At 45.2% G+C, this 22,833-nt stretch overlaps 1 protein-coding gene across 1 annotated transcript in view; it reads left to right on the top strand.

Moving 5' to 3' along the window:
* LOC142760553 (kinesin-like protein KIF28) overlaps positions 1-22,833 on the top strand; it is a 97,000-nt gene that overhangs the window by 58,232 nt on the left and 15,935 nt on the right. Inside the window, exons 14-16 of the mRNA XM_075863744.1 lie at positions 388-659; positions 3,092-3,226; positions 4,357-4,523. Of these exons, the coding sequence (XP_075719859.1) occupies positions 388-659; positions 3,092-3,226; positions 4,357-4,523 (574 nt within the window). The remainder of the gene's footprint in view (positions 1-387; positions 660-3,091; positions 3,227-4,356; positions 4,524-22,833) is intronic.

Genomic DNA, 22,833 nt, shown 5'->3' with positions numbered 1-22,833 from the left:
ACATTTTAGTAAGTAAGTAAATAGTAAGCAAAAGTAGAAACCAGTGCCAGCCAGCTGCTGCCAAGGCAAAAAACATTGTTTGCAAATAAGTGACAGAAGAGCGAGATGGCTGTATTTATTATAAAAGATAGCAGTGACAACAGCCAATGATAAGATCACATCATGACACACAACACATGAATCTGACAAGAACATCTGTCATGGCTGCACTAGTATATCAAGTATAACCCAGTAAATTACCACCTCTCTGACTATGAGTGTGCGTATGTGTAGAACACTGAATTTGTGAGAAGCATTTTTGTTGCTATGTATGGTATATATATATATATATATATACACTTAGCAAAAAATACTTCCTTATGAAAAATCTATATTATGTGTTTTTAGGTATGGATATGGTCAAAATCTAAGTTCATTAACAGAAAGTTTCTGATGGAGGAACTATACCAGAAATTCCTGGAAGGCAATATGACATTGGACCGTGAAAGTGATCCATTTTGGGATCCAGTTGAGGCTATTCATTTAGGATCTGCTCACATTTGGCTTCAGTCTCTAGCTTATTGTATGAAACTGGAAGAACAGACAGAACTTTTGGATTCTGAAGGGGTAGAGGAAGCCATTATAATGATAAACATTACCCCTTGCTCCAGTTATGGAAGGTAAATTGGTGCACTATAACACATATATGAACCATAACAATCACATTCCTATTGTCATTTTAAAAATAAATGTTAGAAAATTAAAGGAAGTATTTTATTGGCTGCTGTAGGCTAACCCACTTTTTATATTCTGTACTAGTTTTTATATAAAAATATCACCTCTTACTATATGATATATGTTTTTCTTTGTGCCACCAAAACATAGATGTATCAGTTAGATTTTGTTTAGGTTTAATAACCTGCAGATTTACTCTAATCATGTGACAGAAATTGCCAAATTATAAATCCATTTAATTATTATACTTTCTGACTATATGTGGAAAAACTGTTAATTTCCTTATGTGGCTGTTATTGTGCTACCTCTGCAGGAGATCTATGCAAGTCTGAGGATGGACAAAATGTTTTACTGATGGCCTGTGGTAGTAACATGACATGAAGCAACACCCCCCCTATCCAGGGCCGGCGTTAGCGGGGAGTAAACTGGGCAATTGCCCAGGGCCCCCTGTCCTCTCAGGGCCCCCTGCCCACTATAGCAGCCATAGCGGCTGTTACAGTGCCCGAGGCACTGCCCGGCCTGGTGGCATCGCTAGAATGGGGGGCGGTGCTAGCGACTGCCACATTCAATCGTATCTGCGTCTTCAGGATGCAGATACAATTGAATACTATAGGCTGCAGGCCATGTTGGGTCTGCAGCCCATAAGACGCTGGGAAGAATCCCTGCACAGGCCGGAGTGATGACGTCACTGCATGACACTGGCTTAGGATGTGAAGCACTCCATCCATTGCGGGAATGGGGCTAGGTAAGTACAATTATATTTTAGGGCTGTGTGGCGCTATATACATATAACACCCCAATAAATGGTATATACATATACACCCCAATAAATGGTATATACATATAACAGCCACGTATTGTAAAAGAATATATATATCTTTATTAATAAATAACAATACATGGTATCACATGAAATATAATAAACATACAAACAAACACATGGAGAGCAGCAGCACGGTAAACCAATAAGAATACCGAAGGGTTAACAGACCTGGCCCAACTCAGAGTCTAACGTCCAATATCAGATAACTATTATCTGATATTGGACGTTAGACTCTGAGTTGGGCCAGGTCTGTTAACCCTTCGGTATACTTATTGATTTACCGTGCTGCTGCTCTCCATGTGTTTGTTTGTTTGTTTGTATGTTTATTATATTTCATGTGATACCATGTATTGTTATTTATTAATAAAGATATATATATTCTTTTACAATACGTGGCTGCTATATCTTTATTAATAAATAACAATACATAGTATCACATGAAATATAATAAACATACAAACAAACACATGGAGAGCAGCAGCACGGTAAACCAATAAGTATACCGAAGGGTTAACAGACCTGGCCCAACTCAGAGTCTAACCTCCAATATCAGATAATAGTTATCTGATATTGGAGGTTAGACTCTGAGTTGGGCCAGGTCTGTTAACCCTTCGGTATACTTATTGGTTTACCGTGCTGCTGCTCTCCATGTGTTTGTTTGTTTGTATGTTTATTATATTTCATGTGATACCATGTATTATTATTTATTAATAAAGATATATATATTATTTTACAATACGTGGCTGTTATATGTATATACCATTTATTGGGGTGTTTTGTCCCCTGTGCTTCAGTGCTTCTAGGTTGTCTATATAGTCGTTGGGGACCCCCTGTTTTTCCCCTTTTTAGAGGTCTTTTGTAGGTATGCTGTGTGGCGCTATATACAAGGGGGGCTGTGTGGCACTATATACAAGGGGGAGGGCTGTGTGGCACTATCTACTAAGGGGGAGCAGTATGACACTATATACAAGGGGAGGGCTGTGTGGCACGATCTACTAAGGGGGGGCTGTATGGCACTATATACAAGGGGGAGGGATAAGTGTGAACATACCCTAGTAGTGAGTTGTGTTCAGTAACCGTATGGAGGTATTATTCCGTTACTATGTGGTTATGATGTGGCGGTATTATTCAGTAATAGTATGGGAGTATTATTCAGTCACTATGTGGTTGTGGTGTGGTGGTATTATTCGGTAACAGTACAGGGGTATTATTCAGTCACTATGTGGTTATCCTGTGGCAGTATTATTTGGACCTTATATTGTATTATTATTGTTATTATTAGTCTTATAATAGTGAGTTATGTTCAGTAACAGTATGTAGGTAATAGTTCATCTGGTAATTCAGCATTTGGCGCCCCACTTTTAACTTTGCCTAGGGCCACACTTCGTCTAAAACGGCCCTGCTCCCATCCCAAAAATAGAACTAAAATAGGCTCATAGATAGGCTCATAAAGGTAATTTACCACTATCTTTATACAGATCAACAGATTACAATCTGTTGATGTGTAAAAAGAGAGAATGATTGGTTAATATACTGAAATGTCATATTTTATAGGCCCTTCAGTGAAGAAGATGTGGTTGTTGATCCTCTGGAATTACTAGGAAGAAAAATTGTTTTCCAGATTCATATACTACAGTGTCTGGGTGTTCGATGGCTAAAGGAGGCCACAGAAAGAGGAATTCAAATAGGGTAAATGAGTAAAGATAGCATAACTTAGTAAAGATGTATTATATGCTATGTTCATATCTGCGTTGCAGATTCTGTTATATATGACAGGAAAAATCCTGTTGCATGATTTTTAAATTAAAATAACGGACACGTTGGAGAAACCCAACAGACTGGATAAGTCAATGGGCTACATCGTGTGCCAGTGGTACCAGTCATGCGACACATCCTTCTATGCCTTGTGGTTTCTATTATAGACAGAAACCATGATGCGTCTGAACAGAGCCTTACATGTATCAGTTGTTCCTTTTCTTCTCTATTGCCCTGCGCACATAAACTACTCACATTCATATACAGGCCTTGGGCCATGTCTAGTCACCTCAATTCATATCCCAAGCCTGAATAGTATTAAATCAAACATCCATCCGCTCATTCTTCTCCTTCTAGCTGCAGGTGACATTTGTCCTAATTCTGGTGAAATCAGAGTCCCCAAGATCTCATTGCCTCACTGGAATGTCTGTTTGGTGGACAATAAGCTTAACATTGCCCATAATATTCCCATTCACATTTTCTCAACTTCCTGGCTCTTATTGAAACCTGGACCTCAGGTTCTGATACTACCATCCTACTGCTCTCTCTTATGACAGCATGGGTAACAGATAGCGTAGAGGGGTAGTCATATTGCGGTCACCTCGCTATTTTCCAGGCTATTCCTTCTGTCCCTTCTCTATGGCTCTGTTTACACTTACATTATGCTGCTTCCATTAGAAGTTCCGGTATTATTGACCGCAAGAATAGAAAAGTGTGCTGCTCTGCTGTCAAAATGCCTAAACCTGAGAGAAACCTGATGGACCCCACACTTGCCCTGAGTGACTTCAACCTCCCTATTGCTGTCCCATTTTCCTCTACTGCTTCAAAGTTCCTCTTCTTAACCTTCTCCTTCAGATTCTTTCAAGTGACTAATTTCAATGCCGACTCCATTCCCTTCAACTCCACTTTGTCTCTCAGATCATCATTTTCTTTCATTCGATTTCATATCTTCACTCCACCAAAACATTATCCACCAAGTATTCATGCCACTGATATGCAACATTTGTCTTTTATTTGCACATTTAAGTGTATGATATAATTTTCATATTTATTTACTTTTAAAGATATCGCTTTTATGATGTTCTTCATTCTGTATATATAAAACCAGTCTGGAAAAATGTAAATCCTGTGATTGATCACAAACTGCACTTTCTTGCATTAAATGTTACCAATGGACTCTTGACTTACCTTCAAAAAAACGCATTGGTTGTAGATCTCTGGGGCATTCAAGGTAATTTTTTTTTTTTAGATATATAGACTATTCATTAAAGCTTTTAGCTATTCCTGCAGTCTCATTCTGCAATATTACCACAGTATACAATAAAAGAGAGACCGGTATTAGACGAGCGTAATATTACTTATTTTTGCACCTCTATTATGCCTGCAAATCCCAGCCTGACCATGTCTCTAATGACAGTAACTATAGATGCCTATGATGCTTTTAGTTCTTGCAATTAGGTCTGGCATAATATGGGTGCAGAAAATGCACAGTATTTCATTAATCTGAAACCGGTTAAACTGCATGATTATTGTTATTTTGCTGTATAAGAGTAAGTAAGTATCTAATAGTCAAACCATTTTATCTGCACTGTACCCTATTTAAGTGCATGTGGCTCTCACAAAACGTTAGAATAGATTACACCCATAGATCACATTTAGTTTAATTAATTCGCTGTAATTTATTAGTTGTCTGTAGAAGAGAATAATGTGTTCGTTTTTTTTTAAATGTTGTATCTGTTTATTATTTCTTTTTTAAGATATGTACACCTTTTGAAAACTTTTTTTTTGTAATAAAAATGTGTATCAGTGTGTTTGGTGCAACTTTTTAATTCGTTTTTATTGCTGATAGTGAACCGCTGACCTGACGGATACAGGTTTCAGCACTAGATAGAGCTGTTCTGTATACAGAATACAAAGCAGGTGTATCTAAAAAAATACAAATAATTTTAAATAAAAAGTTGCAACAAGCATACCAATACACATTGTTAGTATATATTTAATTTTAAAAGAAACAAGTTTTCAAAAGGTGTACATAGCCTTTAAACCTTCCTGGGGCTGCCATATTGGAGGCACACTATTGACTGAGAAATGTCATAGACTATTGCAGTCTCCAGGATGTGATGGTATATAGCCCCGCCCTAAAAAACTGTCAGGGGAGATGCATAAAGAACCTCATCCGTGTGTATAATGTTACTATCCTGCCTTATTGAGGAATCCAGCAGTACAATAGAGCTGGCATTAAATCTCCTGTCTTCTGCTGACCATGTCCTAGTCTACACAACAAATCCAGAAATTTATGCAACTGTCCCATTCAGCTGCATAGGGTTTGCAGAAATCCATGCACGTGTTGCAGAAACAAACATATTCAGATGGAATGGATTTGCCATGTGGGAATAACTCCTACAATTACACACAGAAAGGGCTTTTATAAGGTGTCACTCACAAAGTTACATGTAGTGCAACATGCTGGCTAGCAGCCTTTTGGTCACGGCCACACTATCAGATCAAGCAGGTTGCCCAGTACCTTCTAAGTACAGCACACAAAGTAGTGACACACCATTCTCCCCCAACATTATAATGCCAGACTCTATCCTGTGAAACATATGAAACAAGTTATACATTGATATTTTGGGGAAAATCCGCAAACTCACAACCAGTTTCCTCATCGTCTTGTAAGACTCTGCAATAACCTTAAAAATACGTGAGCATGGAGTAAGACGTGTTTGCCTTCGCTCCGTTACACCAGGCATCAAAGCGGCTCTAATCTACACTTTCCAGGACGATATTTGAGTCCAGGGGTAGTGCAAGCTTTGCAGGATCAAAGTTTATCAAAGTTTATAATGAGGAAGGCAAAGAAAAAAGAGAGCTTAGCGAGACTCACTGAGTTCTTCCCGTCCACGAGGTCACAAGATGGCGCCGGCACCAGACGAGACACAGAGTCAGGAGACAGATTTACTCCATCGCCTGCATCTTCACTGACCAGTGCACCTGGCTGCAATCAATCTCCCCACATGTCCTCCTCCACGCTTGGTAGAGAGACTTTCAGTAGCAATGTGAGTAACTGTGTGGGGATTCCTCATATGTCTCCCACACTGTAGTTAGATAACGGGACGCCATGTGCTTCACAGTCCCTGCTTCCTGCTTCTCGGCCGTTTCAGCCTGTTACAGAAGACATGCTCAAAGGTATGTTGGAAAGTCTGAGATCTTTGCAGAAGGACATACAGTCCGCTTTTATGAATATTCAAGCTGAATTTAATGCATTGGGGGAACGTACGGCCCACACGGAGACAAAAATGGCGGAATTTTCTGGCGCCCATAATAAGTTGGTAGACCTTAACTCCTCCCTAGAAAAAGAAGTGAGGCTCATGCGGTTAAAAATCGCGGATATGGAAGATCGTTCTAGGCGCAATAACGTTAGGTTCAGAGGTATTCCTGAATCTATTAAACCTGAACAGTTGGGGGAGTTTCTCACTGACTTCTTCGTTGCTTTACTGCCTGATTCACATGCATCGGATCTACTTCTTGATAGAGTTCACCGTATTCCGAAACCTAAAGAGCTTTCTGCCGCCATTCCCAGAGATGTGATAGCTCGGCTGCACTTTTTTCACTTTAAAGAAAAGATGATGCAAGCTGCCAGAAATCCAGTGGATTTACCTGAAAGATTTCAAGAGGTGTCAGTTTTCACTGACCTATCTGCAGTAACCTTGGCTAAAAGAAAGGAATTTCAAGAAGTTGCAAAGATCCTGAGAATGCACAATGTCCACTATAAATGGGGATTTCCGGTAAAACTGATGATCACGAAAGATGGAAGGAAGGTGATTGCAAATTCGCCAGGAAAAGTGATGCAATTACTTAAAGAATGGCAGTTACTCCCGTCTGCTTCTTCAAGTTCTTCTCCGAGACAGAAATCTACACCTTGGCTGGAAGAAGAGTGGGTAACTAAATCTTCACATTGACTGAACTGTGATGGCTCTGCTGCAAAGATATGATGGCATAGGGTCTGCTTGGCAGGCCTTGGAAGTTATGTCATGTTCCTGGACTACTTCTGTTGTTTATTTCTGAAGATGGAGCTACATGTGTATGGCTTGGTACGGTTCATGCTGAAACACTGCAAGTGATGTGTTTCTTTTTCCCCCCTTTGCATCCTGCAGATGGATGTGAAGTTTCACTGATTTGTAACTTGTTCACTGATTGTTTGTCAGTAGAGATGAGCGAACTTATGAAAAGTTCGGTTCGGCAAGTTCGCCGAATTTCGTGCAAAAGTTCGATTCGGACCGAACTAGTTCTGACCGAACCTGTAATACAAGAAAGCCCCTAAAAATCGTGTATAACACTGTTTTAAAGCCCTAGAAGCCCTGTATAACACTCTTAGGTCACCCATGAGTGTATCCAAGTACTTTTGAGCTGTCTTTAATGCAAAGTTGGTGTCAAAGTTACGCCAACATGTATGGCTCTAGGAAAACGGATGGGACACGGAGATAACTAACAGAAACCACTGCACTTGTGCATGTTGTATGCTTAATGCATTGTTAAAAAAGGTACAAAAATTTACCATTTTAGGCGGCTGATGCCTGCCAGGGTTCATACATATAAGGTGGTAAAAGAAGAAGCAATGGCTTTTGACAAGCCCTCCAAAAATTGACCCTTTTTATTAGCAGATGCCTGCCGGGGTTCTTCCATACATGGATGTAAAAGCAACAAGCAATGGCTTTTCACAAGCCCTCCAAAAATTGACCCTTTTTATTGGCAGATGCCTGCCGGGGTTCTTCCATACATAGATGTAAAAGCATTAAAGCAACAAGCAATGGGTTTGACAAGCCCTCCAAAAATTGACCCTTTTTATTAGCAGATGCCTGCCGGGGTTCTTCCATACATGGATGTAAAAGCAACAAGCAATGGCTTTTCACAAGCCCTCCAAAAATTGACCCTTTTTATTGGCAGATGCCTGCCGGGGTTCTTCCATACATAGATGTAAAAGCATTAAAGCAACAAGCAATGGGTTTGACAAGCCCTCCAAAAATTGACCCTTTTTATTAGCAGATGCCTGCCGGGGTTCTTCCATACATGGATGTAAAAGCAACAAGCAATGGCTTTTCACAAGCCCTCCAAAAATTGACCCTTTTTATTGGCAGATGCCTGCCGGGGTTCTTCCATACATGGATGTAAAAGCAACAAGCAATGGCTTTTCACAAGCCCTCCAAAAATTGACCCTTTTTATTGGCAGATGCCTGCCGGGGTTCTTCCATACATAGATGTAAAAGCATTAAAGCAACAAGCAATGGGTTTGACAAGCCCTCCAAAAATTGACCCTTTTTATTAGCAGATGCCTGCCGGGGTTCTTCCATACATGGATGTAAAAGCAACAAGCAATGGCTTTTCACAAGCCCTCCAAAAATTGACCCTTTTTATTGGCAGATGCCTGCCGGGGTTCTTCCATACATGGATGTAAAAGCATTAAAGCAACAAGCAATGGCTTTTGACAAGCCCTCCAAAAATTGACCCTTTTTATTGGCAGATGCCTGCCGGGGTTCTTCCATACATGGATGTAAAAGCAACAAGCAATGGCTTTTCACAAGCCCTCCAAAAATTGACCCTTTTTATTGGCAGATGCCTGCCGGGGTTCTTCCATACATGGATGTAAAAGCAACAAGCAATGGCTTTTGACAAGCCCTCCAAAAATTGACCCTTTTTATTGGCAGATGCCTGCCGGGGTTCTTCCATACATGGATGTAAAAGCATTAAAGCAACAAGCAATGGCTTTTGACAAGCCCTACAAAAATTGACCCTTTTTATTGGCAGATGCCTGCCGGGGTTCTTCCATACATGGATGTAAAAGCAACAAGCAATGGCTTTTCACAAGCCCTCCAAAAATTGACCCTTTTTATTGGCAGATGCCTGCCGGGGTTCTTCCATACATGGATGTAAAAGCAACAAGCAATGGCTTTTGACAAGCCCTCCAAAAATTGACCCTTTTTATTGGCAGATGCCTGCCGGGGTTCTTCCATACATGGATGTAAAAGCAACAAGCAATGGCTTTTCACAAGCCCTCCAAAAATTGACCCTTTTTATTGGCAAGGGTGAGTAGTAGCAGCACATTAAAAGACACTGGACGACAGTCACAGGACAAAGCCCTGTGGTGGGGCAGGCCTGCTTGTAGCAGACGGGCGGCAGTGGAGGTTTATTGGTGGTAGTAGTCGAGGTAGCCAACACAGACAGCAAGGGTGCAAGCAGTAGTAGCAGTAGTAGCAGCACATTAAAAAAAGAGACTGGACAGTCAGAGGAGGACAAAGCCCTGTGGTGGGGCAGGCCTCAGGCCTGCTTGTAGCAGACGGGCGGCAGTGGAGGTGTATTGGTGGTAGTAGAGGTAGCCAACACAGACAGCAAGGGTGGTAGTAGTAGTAGTAGTAGTAGCACATTAAAAAAAGAGACTGGACAGTCAGAGGAGGGCAAAGCCCTGTGGTGGGGCAGGCCTCAGGCCTGCTTGTAGCAGACGGGCGGCAGTGGAGGTGTATTGGTGGTAGTAGCCGAGGTAGCCAACACAGACAGCAAGGGTGCAAGCAGTAGTAGCAGTAGTAGCAGCACATTAAAAAAAAGAGACTGGACAGTCACAGGAGGACAAAGCCCTGTGGTGGGGCAGGCCTCAGGCCTGCTTGTAGCAGACGGGCGGCAGTGGAGGTGTATTGGTGGTAGTAGAGGTAGCCAACACAGACAGCAAGGGTGGTAGTAGTAGTAGTAGTAGTAGCACATTAAAAAAAGAGACTGGACAGTCAGAGGAGGGCAAAGCCCTGTGGTGGGGCAGGCCTCAGGCCTGCTTGTAGCAGACGGGCGGCAGTGGAGGTGTATTGGTGGTAGTAGCCGAGGTAGCCAACACAGACAGCAAGGGTGCAAGCAGTAGTAGCAGTAGTAGCAGCACATTAAAAAAAAGAGACTGGACAGTCACAGGAGGACAAAGCCCTGTGGTGGGGCAGGCCTCAGGCCTGCTTGTAGCAGACGGGCGGCAGTGGAGGTGTATTGGTGGTAGTAGAGGTAGCCAACACAGACAGCAAGGGTGGTAGTAGTAGTAGTAGTAGTAGCACATTAAAAAAAGAGACTGGACAGTCAGAGGAGGGCAAAGCCCTGTGGTGGGGCAGGCCTCAGGCCTGCTTGTAGCAGACGGGCGGCAGTGGAGGTGTATTGGTGGTAGTAGCCGAGGTAGCCAACACAGACAGCAAGGGTGCAAGCAGTAGTAGCAGTAGTAGCAGCACATTAAAAAAAAGAGACTGGACAGTCACAGGAGGACAAAGCCCTGTGGTGGGGCAGGCCTCAGGCCTGCTTGTAGCAGACGGGCGGCAGTGGAGGTGTATTGGTGGTAGTAGAGGTAGCCAACACAGACAGCAAGGGTGGTAGTAGTAGTAGTAGTAGTAGTAGCACATTAAAAAAAGAGACTGGACAGTCAGAGGAGGGCAAAGCCCTGTGGTGGGGCAGGCCTCAGGCCTGCTTGTAGCAGACGGGCGGCAGTGGAGGTGTATTGGTGGTAGTAGCCGAGGTAGCCAACACAGACAGCAAGGGTGCAAGCAGTAGTAGCAGTAGTAGCAGCACATTAAAAAAAAGAGACTGGACAGTCACAGGAGGACAAAGCCCTGTGGTGGGGCAGGCCTCAGGCCTGCTTGTAGCAGACGGGCGGCAGTGGAGGTGTATTGGTGGTAGTAGAGGTACTAGCCAACACAGACAGCAAGGGTGCAAGCAGTAGTAGCAGTAGTAGCAGCACATTAAAAAAAAGAGACTGGACAGTCACAGGAGGACAAAGCCCTGTGGTGGGGCAGGCCTCAGGCCTGCTTGTAGCAGACGGGCGGCAGTGGAGGTGTATTGGTGGTAGTAGAGGTACTAGCCAACACAGACAGCAAGGGTGCAAGCAGTAGTAGCAGTAGTAGCAGCACATTAAAAAAAAGAGACTGGACAGTCACAGGAGGACAAAGCCCTGTAGTGGGGCAGGCCTCAGGCCTGCTTGTAGCAGATGGCAGTGTAGGTGTATTGGTGGTAGTAGAGGTACTAGCCAACACAGACAGCAAGGGTGCAAGCAGTAGTAGCAGTAGTAGCAGCACATTAAAAAAAGAGACTGGAGAGTCACAGGACAAAGCCCTCTGGTGGGGCAGGCCTGCTTGTAGCAGACGGCACTGGGGTGGATTGGTGGTAGAAGTAGTAGCAGCTGCAGCACCAACAGCGGCACATTAAAAAAAGAGTGGACAGGACAGAATCCCATAGTAGCAGGCGGCAGTAGCAGGCGGCAGCGGCAGCAGCAGCAGCAATGTAAGATCTAATCAGTGGCATCAGGTACAGGGGTTTTAAAATCCTCACCGATCCACGCTTGATTCATTTTCAGAAACGTGAGATTTTCCAAGCTGTTGGCGGACAATCTTGTTCGCTTAGGGGTGACGAAGCCCCCTGCTGCGCTGAATACCCTCTCTGACGCTACACTGGAGGGTGGACAATACAGTACACCCATGGCAAACTGGGCCAGTTCTTGCCAATGATCCAATCTGCTGACCCAGAAGTCCATGGGGTCTGGGATCAGCATTTCTGACGGAGAAAGGGCACAGTCCAAGTACGAGTGAACCTGGTTGTTTAGGTGCTGCACCTGGAGATGGTGAACATCCCTTTGGTGACTAGTGCTACGATGTGTGTCAGGTCGGGGTATTGGATGTAAAAATGTTGTCATCATATTTTCCAAACTGAATTGGCTGCTGCTGCTGCTGCTGCTGCCGCTGCTGCCACGGCTGCCGCCTATTGCAGAGGTAGCTCTGCCAGAGGCGGTGGAACGATGAGACAGTGGGGAGCGGAGAGTGGCCCCCCCGGTCAGACATGCTTGCAGCGGGTGTCTGCCGTTTGAAAGCCATGACAAGCTGGCTGCATAGCTTCTCTCTATAATAAGCCAATTTTGCCTCCCTCTCGGAAGGCGCAAAAAACTCCCCCATTCTGGCTTTATACCGAGGGTCTAAAAGTGTGGCTATCCAGTAGTCATCTCTTTGCTTCATGCTAACAATACGACAGTCAGCGCGCAAGTAACGAAGCATACAGCTCGCCATCCTGGCCAGCGTTTCAGAGGGCCCGGTTGGTTCCATCTCCGCCCCATACTGCCATGGTTGTCCATCATCAAGGTCGTCGTCAGACTCGTCATCACCACCATCACTGTCATGTTGTGCGGCTGCCTCGTCCCCTATCCCTTCCTGTGATTCCATCTCCAAATCCAGCTCCTCTTCAGGTCCTGTTTCCTCATCCTCCTCCTCCTCCTCAACATCCATAGCCAGATGTGATCCTTCCTCCATCCTTTGCTGAATCATCGCTGTGAGCGTTTGCTCCATAATGAATATCAGCGGCATAACATCGTTCATTCCGCTAGCGTCACGGCTCACAAATCGTGTGGCCTCTTCAAAGGGCCTCAAAACGCGACATGCGTCTCTAACCAGCTGCCAGTGCCTGAGCTCGAAATTACACTGGCTCCAAACGCTGCCCGTCTGCTGCATCAGGAAATCATTCACGGCTTTCCGCTGTTCGTACAGACGGTCCAACATGTGCAGGGTGGAATTCCATCGTGTTGGAACGTCGCAAATCAGGCTGTGTTCTGGGAGATTGTTTTGACGCTGCAAGTCCAGGAGGGCGTGCTTAAATGCATACGAACGTCTAAAGCGAACGCAAACCCTCCTGGACATGGCCAGCACACCCTTCAAACCAACATATGACTTTAAGAAGCGTGTTATGACCAGATTGATCACATGTGCCATGCAAGGAGCGTGTGTCAGGTGACCTAGACGCAGTGCAGCCACAACGTTCTTGCCGTTATCAGAGACAACATTGCCCAGTGTGAGTTTCAGAGGAGACAGCCAGCGTGCGATTTCCTCCTTGATGCACAGCAGCAGCTCCTGCCCTGTGTGGCTTTTCTCGCCCAGGCTCAGCAGGTGTAAGACAGCGTTGTGGCGCTTCACCTTGCACCTATGAAAAGAGGAGGGAGGAGGAGTGGAAGATACGCTGTGTCCTGTCGGGGACGGGAAGACCTCCAAGGAGGAAGGCAAGGAGGAGGAGGAGGAGTAGGAGGAGAAGGATGGTAGGCGCCTGGTGTCCGGAGTTGAACTAGAAACATACAAGCGTGGAGGTGGTAATGCCTGGCATTGCTGCGGTGGTGCATCGGACTGCAAAATATTGACCCAGTGGGCCGTGAAAGACATGTACTGTCCCTGCCCATAGTTGCTGCTCCACGTGTCGACGGTGGCATGTACCCTGCTGCACACGGATAATTGCAAGGACTTGGACACCTTTTCCTCCACATGCTTGTGCAAGGCAGGGACAGCTGTTTTGGAGAAGTAATGTCGGCTAGGTATTCGCCACCTAGGCTGAGCGCACGCCATCAATTGCTTGAAGCCGGCGGAGTCGACCAGGTGGTACGGCAGCGACTGCACCACCAACAACTTTGCCAGGTGTGAATTAAGCCGCACGACAAGTGGATGACTGGGTATATATTGTTGCTTATTGGACAACGATTCCGTAATGGATAACTGACGGGACATAGGAGGAGCACTAGATGACAGTGATGATGATGATGACAACGACATGGTGGATAAGGCCTGGCTACTACTTAGATGACAGGGACTCGGAGCAGCAGCAGCAGCGGAAGAGGGGTCTTCATTAGATGTACATGATGGTGGGGCATGTTGATTGTCCCACATGGCCTTGTGATGCCGTTCCATGTGTTTACGTAGAGCAGTAGTTCCTACATTGCTGCCCTGCCCACGCCTTACTTTCTGCTTGCAGATACGGCACTGTGCCATGTTTTCCTCCTCTGGGAAGGTACAGAAAAATTGCCACACGGCAGAGTACCGTAAAGAGGTAGTACCACGTCCACCACCACCACCACCACCACAACCACCCGAGCTTGCCCCTTGTCTGGCAGGCTTTTTTCGGGAACCTACACCAGCATCTGTGTCGCCGTCACCGGCTCCTGAGCTGACCCTACCGCTGCAACGTTTTGCAGATTGACTTCTGCCCCTACCTCGGCTTGGCTGTTTATCACATCCAGTGCCGCCACTACTACCCTCCTCCTCTGACGCCGTCATCACCTCGTCACCTGGTTCCCACGTCCTGTCTAAAACAACATCATCATCATAGCCTTCCTCATCATCCCCGCCACTTCTGTCACTGTGTTGTGAATGTGATGTGACATCATGGCGGGCTCCATGCCCCCCCTCATTACTGCGTCTGCCACCACGGCTACCACCACCAACACCCCCACTACCGCAGCTATGCGTCTCGGTCACCGCTTCCACCTCCACCACCGCCGCAACACACTCCGTTGGCTGACTCGCGGAAAACAAATCATCATCATCACTATGTTGTTCAGTATCTTCCTTCGCACCCGAGGAGATGTCTCTTAGGACTCTCAGGAAAGATGGCTTCCCGCTAGGAAGGGGGAGCGAAGACATAGATGATGGAATGGAAACGCTAGAAATACCTATATTACTACTGTCACCGTGCCAAGGAACTGTAGAGGATCTGGAATCCAACGAAACCTGGCTTGAAGCCAGATCGTCAGAGTCTTCCTGCTGAGATGACCGCGAGCCAGCCAACCAGTCCACAATGGCCGTATTGTCTAAAGTAACCCGCCCACCGGAGGAGATGGACAAGTCTGGCTTGCTGATACTACTACTAGCAGGCACATGGCAGCTGCTACTAGTGGAACTGGGCACATGTCTTGTGCCACAAATGCTGCTACTGGGTCTGGCACCAACAGATCCAACATTTGGACTGGAAGAGGAGACGGCATGGGTGTTTCTTCCTCTACCCCGTCCTTTCACAACCTTTTTTTTCCCAGACATTTCAGAGCCCCTTTTAAAAGCGTATTGACACACGGACACTGGCTTGGCAAATGGCAATGAATGAGAATTTCAATCAGCCTCGCTGCAGTGCACTCAGGGAATGCTGGGCCTTCTAGTACTACTACTACCACTACTACAAAGGCTGCCTGTATTGCAAGTTGGATGCAATGGGGATGAGCCCCTTCTAAAAGCGTATTGACACACGGACACTGGCTTGGCAAATGGCAATGAATGAGAATTTCAATCAGCCTCGCTGCAGTGCACTCAGGGAATGCTGGGCCTTGTAGTACTACTAGGCTGCCTGTATGGCAAGTTGGATTGTTATTCCAGGGATGAGCCCCTTTTAAAAGCGTATTGACACACGGACACTGGCTTGGCAAATGGCAATGAATGAGAATTTCAATCAGCCTCGCTGCAGTGCACTCAGGGAATGCTGGGCCTTGTAGTACTACTAGGCTGCCTGTATGGCAAGTTGGATTGTTATTCCAGGGATGAGCCCCTTTTAAAAGCGTATTGACACACGGACACTGGCTTGGCAAATGGCAATGAATGAGAATTTCAATCAGCCTCGCTGCAGTGCACTCAGGGAATGCTGGGCGTTGTAGTACTTCTAGGCTGCCTGTATGGCAAGTTGGATTGTTATTCCAGGGATGAGCCCCTTTTAAAAGCGTATTGACACACGGACACTGGCTTGGCAAATGGCAATGAATGAGAATTTCAATCAGCCTCGCTGCAGTGCACTCAGGGAATGCTGGGCCTTGTAGTACTACTAGGCTGCCTGTATGGCAAGTTGGATTGTTATTCCAGGGATGAGCCCCTTTTAAAAGCGTATTGACACACGGACACTGGCTTGGCAAATGGCAATGAATGAGAATTTCAATCAGCCTCGCTGCAGTGCACTCAGGGAATGCTGGGCCTTCTAGTACTACTACTACCACTACTACAAAGGCTGCCTGTATTGCAAGTTGGATGCAATGGGGATGAGCCCCTTCTAAAAGCGTATTCACACACGGACACTGGCTTGGCAAATGGCAATGAATGAGAATTTCAATCAGCCTCGCTGCAGTGCACTCAGGGAATGCTGGGCCTTGTAGTACTACTAGGCTGCCTGTATGGCAAGTTGGATTGTTATTCCAGGGATGAGCCCCTTTTAAAAGCGTATTCACACACGGACACTGGCTTGGCAAATGGCAATGAATGAGAATTTCAATCAGCCTCGCTGCAGTGCACTCAGGGAATGCTGGGCCTTGTAGTACTACTAGGCTGCCTGTATGGCAAGTTGGATTGTTATTCCAGGGATGAGCCCCTTTTAAAAGCGTATTGACACACGGACACTGGCTTGGCAAATGGCAATGAATGAGAATTTCAATCAGCCTCGCTGCAGTGCACTCAGGGAATGCTGGGCCTTCTAGTACTACTACTACCACTACTACAAAGGCTGCCTGTATTGCAAGTTGGATGCAATGGGGATGAGCCCCTTCTAAAAGCGTATTCACACACGGACACTGGCTTGGCAAATGGCAATGAATGAGAATTTCAATCAGCCTCGCTGCAGTGCACTCAGGGAATGCTGGGCCTTGTAGTACTACTAGGCTGCCTGTATGGCAAGTTGGATTGTTATTCCAGGGATGAGCCCCTTTTAAAAGCGTATTGACACACGGACACTGGCTTGGCAAATGGCAATGAATGAGAATTTCAATCAGCCTCGCTGCAGTGCACTCAGGGAATGCTGGGCCTTGTAGTACTACTAGGCTGCCTGTATGGCAAGTTGGATTGTTATTCCAGGGATGAGCCCCTTTTAAAAGCGTATTCACACACGGACACTGGCTTGGCAAATGGCAATGAATGAGAATTTCAATCAGCCTCGCTGCAGTGCACTCAGGGAATGCTGGGCCTTCTAGTACTACTACTACCACTACTACAAAGGCTGCCTGTATTGCAAGTTGGATGCAATGGGGATGAGCCCCTTCTAAAAGCGTATTCACACACGGACACTGGCTTGGCAAATGGCAATGAATGAGAATTTCAATCAGCCTCGCTGCAGTGCACTCAGGGAATGCTGGGCCTTGTAGTACTACTAGGCTGCCTGTATGGCAAGTTGGATTGTTATTCCAGGGATGAGCCCCTTTTAAAAGCGTATTCACACACGGACACTGGCTTGGCAAATGGCAATGAATGAGAATTTCAATCAGCCTCGCTGCAGTGCACTCAGGGAATGCTGGGCCTTGTAGTACTACTAGGCTGCCTGTATGGCAAGTTGGATTGTTATTCCAGGGATGAGCCCCTTTTAAAAGCGTATTGACACACGGACACTGGCTTGGCAAATGGCAATGAATGAGAATTTCAATCAGCCTCGCTGCAGTGCACTCAGGGAATGCTGGGCCTTCTAGTACTACTACTACCACTACTACAAAGGCTGCCTGTATTGCAAGTTGGATGCAATGGGGATGAGCCCCTTCTAAAAGCGTATTCACACACGGACACTGGCTTGGCAAATGGCAATGAATGAGAATTTCAATCAGCCTCGCTGCAGTGCACTCAGGGAATGCTGGGCCTTGTAGTACTACTAGGCTGCCTGTATGGCAAGTTGGATTGTTATTCCAGGGATGAGCCCCTTTTAAAAGCGTATTGACACACGGACACTGGCTTGGCAAATGGCAATGAATGAGAATTTCAATCAGCCTCGCTGCAGTGCACTCAGGGAATGCTGGGCCTTGTAGTACTACTAGGCTGCCTGTATGGCAAGTTGGATTGTTATTCCAGGGATGAGCCCCTTTTAAAAGCGTATTCACACACGGACACTGGCTTGGCAAATGGCAATGAATGAGAATTTCAATCAGCCTCGCTGCAGTGCACTCAGGGAATGCTGGGCCTTCTAGTACTACTACTACCACTACTACAAAGGCTGCCTGTATTGCAAGTTGGATGCAATGGGGATGAGCCCCTTCTAAAAGCGTATTCACACACGGACACTGGCTTGGCAAATGGCAATGAATGAGAATTTCAATCAGCCTCGCTGCAGTGCACTCAGGGAATGCTGGGCCTTGTAGTACTACTAGGCTGCCTGTATGGCAAGTTGGATTGTTATTCCAGGGATGAGCCCCTTTTAAAAGCGTATTGACACACGGACACTGGCTTGGCAAATGGCAATGAATGAGAATTTCAATCAGCCTCGCTGCAGTGCACTCAGGGAATGCTGGGCCTTGTAGTACTACTAGGCTGCCTGTATGGCAAGTTGGATTGTTATTCCAGGGATGAGCCCCTTTTAAAAGCGTATTGACACACGGACACTGGCTTGGCAAATGGCAATGAATGAGAATTTCAATCAGCCTCGCTGCAGTGCACTCAGGGAATGCTGGGCGTTGTAGTACTTCTAGGCTGCCTGTATGGCAAGTTGGATTGTTATTCCAGGGATGAGCCCCTTTTAAAAGCGTATTGACACACGGACACTGGCTTGGCAAATGGCAATGAATGAGAATTTCAATCAGCCTCGCTGCAGTGCACTCAGGGAATGCTGGGCCTTGTAGTACTACTAGGCTGCCTGTATGGCAAGTTGGATTGTTATTCCAGGGATGAACCCCTTTTAAAAGCGTATTGACACACGGACACTGGCTTGGCAAATGGCAATGAATGAGAATTTCAATCAGCCTCGCTGCAGTGCACTCAGGGAATGCTGGGCCTTCTAGTACTACTACTACCACTACTACAAAGGCTGCCTGTATTGCAAGTTGGATGCAATGGGGATGAGCCCCTTCTAAAAGCGTATTCACACACGGACACTGGCTTGGCAAATGGCAATGAATGAGAATTTCAATCAGCCTCGCTGCAGTGCACTCAGGGAATGCTGGGCGTTGTAGTACTTCTAGGCTGCCTGTATGGCAAGTTGGATTGTTATTCCAGGGATGAGCCCCTTTTAAAAGCGTATTGACACACGGACACTGGCTTGGCAAATGGCAATGAATGAGAATTTCAATCAGCCTCGCTGCAGTGCACTCAGGGAATGCTGGGCCTTGTAGTACTACTAGGCTGCCTGTATGGCAAGTTGGATTGTTATTCCAGGGATGAGCCCCTTTTAAAAGCGTATTGACACACGGACACTGGCTTGGCAAATGGCAATGAATGAGAATTTCAATCAGCCTCGCTGCAGTGCACTCAGGGAATGCTGGGCCTTATAGTACTACTACCACTACTACAAAGGCTGCCTGTATTGCAAGTTGGATGCAACGGGGATGAGCCCCTTATAAAAGCGTATTCACACACTGGCTGAGTAGTGAGTAGTGGATGAGCCCCTTCGATTTCTGAATTCCTGCCTTTTAGATTCCTAAAGCTTTCCCTTACTGCACAGAGATGCTATTCCTACAGCTCCTGTCTGTAAAATGGCCGCTGAGCTCCGTGCATAGACTTTTATTGCAGGCTTGAGCCCGCCCCTATGCTGCCTCCCGATTGGCTGGGAGAGCCGTTTGCAAGGCATTATGGGGTAGCCTGATGTCAGGTGATCTTCTGTAATCCTCCATTTTAGATGTAACATGTGGCAGGCGCCAAAATGTAGCCGGGTTCGGTCAAAACGGGTTCGGCCGAACCCGGTAAAGTTCGGATTCGCTGCGAACCGAACTTTTCCTGAAGTTCGGACCGAAACCGGGTTCGGTTGTCCCGGTTCGCTCATCTCTATTTGTCAGCTGTAATTTCTGTTCTGTTTTTTGGTCTATATCAGGCATATCTACATTGCTATGTATTTCATATTGTCATGGCTTTTCATTTGTCAGTGGGATGTCTAACTGTTGGGAAGTTAGCGGGCAGTAACTGTGCACTAAGATGGTGATACAATTAGTTTCCATTAATGTGAAGGGTCTTAACAGTCCCTTTAAAAGATCTATTCTGTGGAAAGAAGCCCATAGGTCTCATGTGGATATTATCTGTGTTCAAGAAGCGCATTTAAATCAGGCGGATATATGTCAATTACATCACAAGCAATTTCCACATATCTTTGTCTCTCCTGCCCTGAATAAGAAGAGGGGAGTGGCTATTGCAATAAAAAAAAATCGGTGGCCTTCTCGCTACGATTGTCTCATATAGATCATATATGTTATGCTGATCTGCGATATTAATAATGTTACTTATACTTTGGTGTCCATTTTATGCTCCAAACCAGAAGCAGACCAAATTTTTCCAGTCCATTTTTAAAATCATTACCAAACATAAACTGGGCTCAGTATTGATTCTAGGGGATTTTAACAAAGTGATGTGGTCCTCGTTGGATACTACGGGTCCTGTTGTGGCCGACAGACCCTCTGAGCTATTTAACCTTACTCATAAGGAGGCCTTAGTGGATGTATGGAGGTTGCAACACCCAACAGAACGGGATTATACTTTCTTCTCCCATCCACACAAGACTTACTCTCGTATAGATTTGATGTTTACTGATGCTGTGTTGTTCCAACGTGTTTTGTCATCTGGTATTGGAAATATAGATTGGTCAGATCACGCTCCAATATGTATTTCTATAGCGGAACAATATAATTCTACGCCAACATCCTTGTGGCTTCTAAATAATTATTTCTTACAGTCCACTAAACATGGAGATAGCCTGGAAAAATTATTACATACCTTTTATTCGGAGAATAGCACTGGGGATGTCACTCATAATACATTGTGGTGTGCACATAAAGCGTACATGAGAGGTCACTTTATTAAGATTGCATCCAGGGATAAGAGACAGAGGGCTGAGATGCGTTTTCATTTATCCTCTACCATTACTCAACTCAGTGGGGATAATAAACGGGTTTATTGTCCTTTGAGGGCAGATATGATTAAGAACTTGCAGCATCAGTTACATCAACTGGACTTATACAAATATGAACAAGCCTTGAGGAAGGTTAAAGCAAGATACTATGGCTATAATAATAAAGCTAGTGCATTGTTAGTATCACACCTTAAGCAGCGTTCCTCCCAATCTAGAATCCCTTTTTTGTATAACACTAAAATTGAGAGAGTTTTTAATCCCCAAGATATAGCTAATGTGATGGCGGACTATTATGCTGATTTATACAATCTTAAAAATAATCTGGGTACTCCGCAACCTACGCTCCCTGATATATCCTCCTTCTTGGAACGTGTACATCTACCCTCAGCTTCATCAATGCAGTTAGAGGATTTGTCTGCCCCTATTTCTGAATCTGAGATATTGCAAACCATTAAGGCCTTGAAGCCGAACAAAGCTCCGGGGCCAGACGGTTTCACGACTGACTATTATAAGAAATTCAGTTCTATTCTTGTGCCTTTTCTGTCAGAGGTATTCAACTCGGTCCAGGGTGGAGGGACCTTTCCTAAAGAAATGCTGGAAGCCACGGTAGTCATTTTGCCAAAAGGGGGGAAATCCCCAGATAGACCAGGTAATTTTAGACCCATATCACTCTTAAATACAGATCTTAAACTGTACTCAAAAATTATTGCGGAGCGCCTGGCTAAAGTATTGCCTGACCTCATACACCAAGATCAAGTGGGGTTTATTAAAGGCAGGCTGTCCTCGGATGGCACTAGGAGACTCGTGAACTTATTGAGTTCAATTGAGGGTAATCGGACGCCTTCTCTGCTTCTTTCCCTTGATGCAGAGAAGGCTTTCGACAGGGTTCATTGGGGTTATTTAGGTGAAATCTTAACTAAATTCGGTATTACTGGGATAGCTCATCATAGTATTATGGCCCTATACACTTTTCCATCAGCAATGGTATATACGTCTGGATGCTCATCTATGCGTTTTGGGATTACAAATGGAACTAGGCAGGGGTGTCCCCTATCCCCACTTATATTTACTTTAGTCATGGAACCCCTAGCAGCCTTAATTCGTTCCTGTCCAGAGATCAGTGGTATTAAAGTTGGGTACACGGAACACAAGATTGGTTTATTCGCGGACGATGTGATTATTGCGATGTCTAATCCCACGGTCTCAGTATCTGCAGTTACTAAGATTTTGGAACAATTTAGTCAGGTTTCCTATTACAAGCTGAATGTGAGTAAGTCTGTAATACTAGGTATGAATCTATCACATGATCTTAAGATGTCTTTGCAAAACGCATATTCCTTTGTATGACCAGTTGACTCTATTCCATACTTGGGTATACAGCTGACTTATCCTACTTCCCTTTTCCATAAATATAATTACCTTCCACTATTACAACAGGTTGAGAAAGAATTAGCTACTTATTTAAAATACGAGGCGTCCTGGGTTGGCAGGATCTCGACTATTAAAATGATGGTGTTACCTAAAATATTATATGTGTTTCGTAATTTGCCGATCTACCTGTCCAGAACCTATCTTAAAAAACTTCAGAGTATAGTTAACAGGTATGTCTGGAAAAATTCTCGACCTCGAATTTCAGCCGAAGTTCTATATAATAAAGGGGGTTTGGGCCTTCTGCAGATGTCTCACTACTATTATGCTGCCATCTTAGATCAGGTTCGGTTCTGGCATATCAAACATCCTACAAAACATTGGATGTGTATGAAAAAAGGGCTGCGGGCTAATATTCCAGTTGATGCCCAATTGTGGTTACTTTCTACAGGGGGTAAATTGCCTAGGTTGCAATTCTTAACACTAGATGCGGGATTTCGAGTGTGGAAAAATTTTTGTGGGAAGGATCCTATTTTCCCATTGAGATATCCTGATATTCCTCTTAGCCTTATTCTCGTCACGTCACTATA

Source organism: Rhinoderma darwinii, chromosome 4, assembly GCF_050947455.1.
Source record: "Rhinoderma darwinii isolate aRhiDar2 chromosome 4, aRhiDar2.hap1, whole genome shotgun sequence".
NCBI classification, from domain to species: domain Eukaryota; kingdom Metazoa; phylum Chordata; class Amphibia; order Anura; family Rhinodermatidae; genus Rhinoderma; species Rhinoderma darwinii.
The sequence above is the reverse complement of the archived record's forward strand: the minus strand, read 5'-3'. Positions and strand labels throughout refer to the sequence as shown.